The 9036-nt window shown below is 38.2% G+C and overlaps 1 protein-coding gene and 1 pseudogene across 1 annotated transcript in view; one reads left to right on the top strand and one right to left on the bottom strand.

Moving 5' to 3' along the window:
• The window catches only part of EFCAB3 (EF-hand calcium binding domain 3), a 119139-nt gene that overhangs the window by 68342 nt on the left and 41761 nt on the right, over positions 1-9036 (top strand). The window contains exons 18-19 of the mRNA XM_006159101.3: positions 1117-1170; positions 5524-5571. Coding sequence (XP_006159163.1) covers positions 1117-1170; positions 5524-5571 — 102 coding nt within the window. The remainder of the gene's footprint in view (positions 1-1116; positions 1171-5523; positions 5572-9036) is intronic.
• Positions 5959-6821, bottom strand: LOC102481052 (28S ribosomal protein S17, mitochondrial-like; annotated as a pseudogene).

Below are 9036 nucleotides of genomic sequence, written 5' to 3'. Positions count from 1 at the left end.
TTTTAGACCTAGCCACAGTGGCAGCAGAAACGCTACTGCCCAGTAGGCTGAGGCCACATGGAAGGCCAGCACACCCTAAGAGCTGGGCATTGTGGCATACCTGGAGTCCCAGTTCTTTGGAAGACTGTGCTAGGAGGATCACAACAGAGTGAGATTCTGTCTAAATGGATGAACAAACAAATAATTTAAACATTATGTTGTATACTATAAATATGTACAGTTTTATTGAGAAAAATCAATCAGTCTATTTCTGGGTTTCTCATTAACTTTTTGGGTACCAACTACTCTTTTCCTGTTTTCTGGTCCGGCTCCTCTCCACACTCCTATCACTGTCCTTCATCATTCACTGATCCCTTTTTGCTCTCTTCCTTAGGGCAAACTTACATTATCTCCCACAGACCATAAAGTCCTTTAAAGAGAGGATGCTATGTATGTGCTACACTCTGTGTCAGCTGCTAAGGACACCAGGATAAATGAGTCACAGCCTTGTAGAGTCAAAGAGCTTGTATAGCAGACATAGGCATAAACAAAATATTTCTGATACAATGTGGTGAACACCTGCAGAGGGCGATAAGGGAGCATTTATCCAAGATTGAGATTTCCTGGAGAAGACTTTAGGCTGAGCAAGTGTGGGAAGATCATCCCAGTCAGAGAAACATACTCTGTATCCTCAGTGACAAGCACACCATCTCACATGTGGTTCTCAGGAAATACTCATTAGAACATAAAATGGAGCAAGTCCTTCTCTTCCTGTTTCAACTCATGAGCATTTGGCGACATATTGCTCTTTTCAGTTTTGAGATCTGTTTATTTCTGTATATCCCTTTCCATTCCTGACCTACAGAATGTAATACCTTGACACACAGAAAAGAGGAACTGCATTAAGGAGGTAGAGAGATTTGTTTCCCTGAAAGATTCAGCCTTCTTTCCATCATACTCAACTGAGAGGGAAAAAAATGAATCAAGATTCCCAAGTAAACCAATGTTTCTAGTTCTTCTAACTCACGGAAGATATTCTGGCCAACTGTGTAGTTTTAATGATTTCACAAGTTTTGTCAATTTTTGAGAGTTATATGACTGTTTCTGTATCTGTATCTGAATCAAAATGTTTTTCAGGAAATGGGAAGATTAATGTGCATTCAATAATGGAGGGTCTGAAAAAGTTCAGACGTGAGTAAAAATTTATGATATAATATAAAATTGACAATCCAATGCTCTACATTTATTTTTATATGTGTTTTCTTGGTCATGAAAGTAGTATATGCTCGTTATAGAAAATTTCCAGATTTTGAAAATGAAAGAATGTAAAAGCGATTTTTTTTTTCTTTTTGTTATATGATGTGTGTACTCTCCAGAAATAGAGCAAGGGAGGGAAAATTAGAAATTACTCTCCAGAGCGAATGGCCATGCCATTTCTCCTCCATTCTCCTCTTGGGATTTTGGACACACATACACATATGCCCAGCATGATTTTTAAGCCTCCCAGTCTGGGACTCTTACCTACAGAGTTGGTACATGGGATCCAGCTGCCTTAACCTCCGTGTTCCTTGCTGGCCTGAAAAGGGGAAAAAAATTTTAAAGAATTATTTATTTAATTAAAAAAATTTTATTATTACTTTTTTAATTTGCTATAGGACGCAGGTGGTCACCAGAGAGAAAGAGAAGGAAAGTAAGAAAGCAAGCCAGTTCGGGACTTGAACCACAGTTGCCCATGTGGGAGTCCAGTGCCTTAACCACCATGCCACCTGCTATCCCCTAATTTTATTAATTATTATTATTGCTGTCTGTTTGTTTGTTTTAATTTGCTATAGGGCACATACACTCACCAGAGAGAGAGAGAAAGTGAGAAAGCAAGCCACCAGGTCTAGGACTCAAACCATGGTCAGCCATGTGGCAGTCCAGTGCCCTAAACCCCATGCCACCTGCTGGCCTCAGATAATTGATCATTTTATCATGACTAATTTTTTTCCTTATCCATACACAATTTTTGTGCATTTAGTTTTTAATTCCTACTTACAGTGTATTAATTAGGCTGTTAGGAAAGTCATGATATATTTTTCTATGTTTTTCTATGCAAAAATGCTTCATGACTTTCCCAAAGACCCAATATATCCTATTTTCTTACTAATTTTACCTAGTTATACATATATGGACACACATACACATATGCCCAGCATGATTTTTAAGCCTCCCAGTCTGGGACTCTTACCTACAGAGTTGGTACATGGGATCCAGCTGCCTTAACCTCCGTGTTCCTTGCTGGCCTGAAAAGGGGAAAAAAATTTTAAAGAATTATTTATTTAATTAAAAAAATTTTATTATTACTTTTTTAATTTGCTATAGGACGCAGGTGGTCACCAGAGAGAAAGAGAAGGAAAGTAAGAAAGCAAGCCAGTTCGGGACTTGAACCACAGTTGCCCATGTGGGAGTCCAGTGCCTTAACCACCATGCCACCTGCTATCCCCTAATTTTATTAATTATTATTATTGCTGTCTGTTTGTTTGTTTTAATTTGCTATAGGGCACATACACTCACCAGAGAGAGAGAGAAAGTGAGAAAGCAAGCCACCAGGTCTAGGACTCAAACCATGGTCAGCCATGTGGCAGTCCAGTGCCCTAAACCCCATGCCACCTGCTGGCCTCAGATAATTGATCATTTTATCATGACTAATTTTTTTCCTTATCCATACACAATTTTTGTGCATTTAGTTTTTAATTCCTACTTACAGTGTATTAATTAGGCTGTTAGGAAAGTCATGATATATTTTTCTATGTTTTTCTATGCAAAAATGCTTCATGACTTTCCCAAAGACCCAATATATCCTATTTTCTTACTAATTTTACCTAGTTATACATATATCTAGTGATCTAAAGTTCCTTTTTGGAACTTAATATATAATCTCATTACTTTCTGTTTGCCCAGTTCCTTATGATATTTATTTTTTCCTAAAATGTTTCCCATGATAAGACACTATATTCTGTGTTTACATAGAAAAGAACAAATGAAGGACCAGCAGTTGGCGTAATGGCCATGTCACTGGACTCCCATGGTTCGAGTCCTGAACTCAGTGGGTTAAATTCACTCCAGGAGCATGTGCATGCATGCCCAAGATCCTAAGAGAAGAATGGAGGGGAAGGAATTGTGGCATGACCAAACCCCCTGGGGGCCTGATTTCCCACTTTCTGTCTGTTTGTCTCTGTCTTTCTGGTGAGCACATGTGCCCTATAGCAAAAACCTCTCAAAAAAAAGAAGAGAAAAGAACAGAACAAATGAAAATTTGAACACTACAATGTGAAACTGATCAATAGAGGCAATATAAAACTTGCCTTTTGGGGCTAGCTAGTGGCATGGTGATTAGGTGACTGGATCCCACATGGTCAACTGTGCAGTTTAAGTCCTAGACCCAGTGGCTTAAAAAACACACCAGGCGTGTGTGCATATGTGCCTAAAATCTTGAGGGGAGAATGTAGGAGAAAGAACTGTAGCATGGCCATCCCCTCTGGGGGATGCTTTCTCCTTTCTCTCTCTCATTCTAGTTCTCATGCTCTTTCTCGCCCTCTATGTTTCTCTGGTGAGTACACATGCCATCTAGGAAATTTAAAAATAAAATAAAAATGGACCAGCAGTTGGCGTGATGGCTATGTCATTGGACTCTCATGTAGTCAACCACAATTCGAGTCCCGGACCCAGTGGCTTAAACTCACACTGGGCACATGTGCGTACATGCCCAGGATCCCGAGAGGAGAATGGAGGATGAGGGATCACTGCGTGGCCATCTCCTATGGGGAGTGATTTCTCGCTTTCTGTCTCTCTGTCTCCCTCTGTCTTTCTGGCGAGTGCATGCACCCTATAGCAAAAAACTCTAAAAATAAATAAATAAATAAATAAATAAATAAATGGAAAATTATTGATGATAACATGCATGATTAAGCCACTATGCAGTATATTCTGAATAGGAAACTACACTTTGTATGCTGTGATGATGATAGGAGTTGAATGAAAATTAATCAATTTTTAAAAATGTTTCAGGAGAAAAAAACCACGAAAGATGTTTTTCTTGAATTTTTTTTAAAAATGCATATTTGATGACTGCAGTAAGCTATATAGCCCCAGCTAGGTGCTACTTTATAGTATTTTCATTCTACTCATTGAGGTTTATGCCTGAAGTCAAACTTGTGTTCATAGATATGTATATATCAGCTGCGCTTGCTATTGGAAATATTTAGATTAATTAAGTTCATTAGCAAATCAATAAAATGGGTGGAAAAAGGCACAGAAAGCAACCATGAATACCAGAGACAATGTGGGAGGAGGGTGGGGCACAGCAGAGGGTGAGATAGGGAATCAAGGATGGCCAAAAATAAAGCAAAATAGACAGGAAACAAGAAGTGAAAAATTATTTGTTGATGATAACATGTATGTTGTTGTGCTTGATTGAGCCAATATTCAGTGTATTCTGGATGGGAAATCTCATTTCGTATGTTATAGTAATGTATAGTGAATGAATGTAAATAAGTAAATTTAAGTTTAAAAAATAAAATTAAATAAAATCATGCTACTGAATATAAGGATATTGGAACCATAATATAAGCTCTACTTTCATCAATAAGAACTGAGATCCCAGGCACTGTGCAGAAAGTTTACTGATGAACAAGAGATAAGCAAAGTTCCTGCTTCTTCTGAGGCTTAGCTTTTGAGTACAGAGCAGGTGTTCAGTAAATGCTTACTGATTGACTGACAAGAGGAAGGAAGGAAGGAAGGAAGAAAGAGAAAGAAGGAAGAGAGAATTCTTTTTTAAAAAAATTTACACAGCCAAGAAAGCACCACTTTCCAATCCTGTTTACTTTCTCTCACTCATTTCTCTTCTTCTATCTTTTCTTTTTCCCTCTTTGATTATCTTCTCTAAAAATTAAAATTTTCATCCCCACTTCCCCTTATTGCTCTCCTATTCTCCCAGTCTCTAATCAAACATGTATGTTTCACACGCACCCCTGCTCATCCACATGAGAAATATGTTGCCAAATGCTCCCAAGTTGGAACAAGGAGAGAAGGACCTGCTCTGTATTATACTGTAATAAGAATTTTCTAAGAACGAACACATTTGAGGTCGTGTGCTTGTTCCTGAGGATACAGAGCTTGTTCTCTTGACTGGGATGATCATCCCACTATGTAAACCCTAATCCACTAGCTGCCACCAAAACATATTGTATCCTGTGAAGTCTATAGTGCATTAAAGAAACACCCCTATGAGCATACACGCCATATAGAAAACCAATGATGATGATAATAATAGTTTTAATTTCAGTGCTGACTCTATAGGGCTTTTCAATATTTGCTTTTGGAGTTTGATATATTAAGGTACCAAGAAAAGCAATCTAAACTAAGATGGTTATCCCATATAACTGACATTTTCTTCAGTCTCCAACTCATTTGGGGAAACAGTAAGATACATTATATGCTCATTTTCTACTTTATGTAATTTCAGAAATTTGTTTAACTTTGACTCTTATTCTTGCCTTCAAGCAAAAGGAATAGCTTCTCTACATAAGCTGATGAAAACTGCAAGTAAAGGTGAGTGTAAAAACGGATAATGAAGGCCTTTTAAAAATAGCATTTAATACTTTGATTTACATGTTCTAATCCCATAGCTATTTCCCTAATTGTTTTGTCAGTTTCTACCCTCCGTGTCTACTTGTGCATAAAGTGATTGAACGCTATTATCTTTCCAGCTATTTTTTAACTTGTTTTTGCCTTGAATCCACACAGTGTTCACATGTGATTGTCAAGAATTTTAATTGTTTTCTAATGGCTTCATTTGTGATTTTTTTTTCATTTAATTTTAGCTATTTAATAATATACTACAAGATTAACTAGGTAGTTTATTATAAAACTGAGAAAATTTTCTTTCCCATAAAGTAAACATGTTAGTCTTTCCCTTCGACTCCTTCTAATCCTTCTTCACTGTGTTGAGGAGATACTGAGTTCTAGAGTTCTGGTTGGGTGGGTGGTTTCCGAACTGACTGGACTCTACAGGTAGGTAGTTCCCACACAGGGTTTTCCTGTCCACTGGATCTATTACTTTTTCAACTTTGAAAACGATCTTGGCCAGTTCATGTTTTACATTATTCGTTTGTGAAACAAGTAAAGCTTTCAAAAAAAATTATTTCTTTATTCATTTTATTTTAATTTGACTGGAGAGAGAGACAGAGAAAGAAAGGAAGTGAGAAAGCAAACCACCACGTCTGGGACTCAGACCATGGTCGGCCATATGGGAGTGTCCAGAGCCTTAACCACCACGCCACCTGTTGGTCCCAGGTAAAGCTTTCAAAGCACAATATCCCTGGGAACCAGCAGTTAGCGTAATGGCTATGTTGCTGGACTCCCACGTAGTCGACCGCGGTTCGCGTCTCAGACCCGGTGGCTTAAATCTCACGCCGGGCGCGTGTGCGTGCGTGCCCAAGATCCCAAGAGGAGAATGGAGGAGAAGGGATTGCGGCGTGACCATCCCCCCTGGGGGGTGATTTCTCGCTTTCTGTCTCTATGTCTCTCTCTGTCTGTCTGGCGAGCGCACGCGCCCTATAGCGAAAACCTCTCCAAAAAAATAAATAAATAAAAAATAAAAAAAATAAAAAGCACAATATCCCTGACTGTGCTCTGCTGAAGGCATGGGCAAAGTAGGTTTTCCTCTTATTAAAATACTTTAATAAATAGGGATTTGGAACAAGCCTGATCACTCTCACTTTAGCAGTTTTTTGCCTCACTGTCCCAATCACCCTCCTCACGATCCATTTGGCATGGACAGATGAATGAGCTACTGACATTATGACACTGGTCTCCTGCAGTTCTACCATATGAGCACCCATTTGTGATTTTTTTAAAGCCTCTTATTACATTGTAACCTATTTGGTATCACAGTACAATTTACAAAGCAAGTATTTCTGACTGTGCCATTAAAGAAACTAATTCAATTTATTGGAATTTAGCGTTCTTATCCATAAAATGAAAGAGGTAAATCAGATTACTGATCTATTAGTTTTCTTTAAGCTTTGAAAGTCTAGGACTGGGGCTGGCAAATGGCGTGGTGGTTGGGGTACTGGACTCTCATATGCACAATCATGGGTTGAGTCCCAGACCTGGTGGCTTCCTTTCTCACTCTCACTCTCTGTCTCTCTCTGGTCAAATTGAAGAAAAAAATAAAATTAAATTAAATAATATTTTTAAAAATTAAAAAAAGTCTAGGACTAACCTTCAAGACAGAAAAGATACCATCAAAGTAAAAAGACAACTCACAAAGTTGGAAAAAATTTGTAAACGTATCTGGTAAGGATTTAGAATTCAAAATATTTAAATAACGCTTAGAATAATTTTTAAAAATACAATTTTTTCCTTAGATTTTGCCATGGGGTGCATGCACTCACTGGAAAGGGACAAAGAGAGATAGAGAGATGGAGAAAATGAGAAATGATCCCCCAGGGGATATAGTCATGCCGCAGTCCCTTCTCTCGGGATTTTAGACATGCACTCACACCTGTCCTGTCCTGTGTGTCTTTCAAGCTGCCTAGTCCAGGACTCAAATTGTAGAGTTGCCTGTATGAGATCCAGCATCTTAACCATTATGCCACCTGATGCAATTTTAAAAGGCAAAGGATATGAATAGACGTTCTTTGAAGATATAAAAATTATCAATAAGCACGTAAGATGTTTATCATTATTAGTCATTAGGAAAATACAAATCAAAACTACAATGAGATACCACTTCATATCCATAATAAAAAGACAATAACAAGTGTTGACAAGTATATAGAGAAATTGGAGCCCTCACATATTGCTAATGGCAATGTTAAATGGGCTAACAGCTGTAGACTACAGTTGGCAATTGCCCAAACTGTGAAACATGGTTACTAAGTGACCCAGCAGTTCCGCTACTAGGGATATACCCCAAAGAAATGGAAACAGGCATCCACACTAGAACTTGGGCATGGATGTTCATAGCATTATTCATAATAGCCAAAATATGAAGACAACCTGAATATCCATCAGCTGCAAAATGGATAAACAAAATGTGGTATACACATACAGTGGAAGATTATTCTGCCATAAGAAGGAATGAAGTACTGATACATGCTATGACATAGAACCTTAAAAACATTATGCTAGGTGAAAAATGCAAAAGGCCACATACTATATGATTCCTTTTACACAAAATTGTCCAGAATAGACAAATTCATAGAGAAATTAGAGGTTTCCAGGGACTTTGGGAAGGGGTGATGGGGAACAGCTGCTAGTGGGTGCAGGGTTTCTTTTTCGTCCTAAAATTAGGTAGTAGTAATAGTTCCATATGCTGTGAATATAGTAGTTGCCTCCTGTGTTAGCCTAAAACAAAAAGAAACTGGCACAATGTACACACACGCAGAGTTATCTTTCAAGCTACTGGGACCAAGATTTGAACCGCAATAGACTATGTGGGATCCAGCCCCCTTTATCACTAGGCTACGGGGCCTTCACATGGTAGATTTTCTGCCATGCATATTTTACCACAACTGAAGATAAAAATGTAAGAATTTTTAAATTCTGCTCAACAATCTCATTTGATAGGAATTGTTATTATTCTCATTTTTTTATTATTTAACTTTATTTATTTATTTATTTATTTATTTATTTATTTATTTATTTTAATTTGATCAGAGAGGGATGGGGGGAGTGAAAAAGCAAGCCGCCAGGTCCGGGACTCAAACTGTGATCCACCATGTGAGAGTCCAGCACCTTAACCACCATGCCACCTGCTGGCCCCTTATTATTATTATTTTTATTTTAACTTGCTACAGTTATCAGAGACAGAGACAGAGAAAAAGTGTGAAAGCAAATCACTGAGTCTGGGACTCAAACCACGGATTGGCCATGTGGAAGTCCAGCGCCCCAACAACCATGCCATTTGCTGGCCCTCAATATCTTTCTTTTTAATTGCTCTTTTTTTAAATCCCCCTTTATGACAGAGAGGGAGAGAAGAAGAGAAAGAGGGTAAAGAGGGAGAGGGAA

The sequence above is a fragment of the Tupaia chinensis genome, unplaced genomic scaffold, assembly GCF_000334495.1.
Source record: "Tupaia chinensis unplaced genomic scaffold, TupChi_1.0 Scaffold000624_1, whole genome shotgun sequence".
Classification (NCBI taxonomy): Eukaryota; Metazoa; Chordata; class Mammalia; order Scandentia; family Tupaiidae; genus Tupaia; species Tupaia belangeri.
Note: the sequence above shows the minus strand (reverse complement) of the source record. Positions and strands in the feature narration are given on the sequence as shown.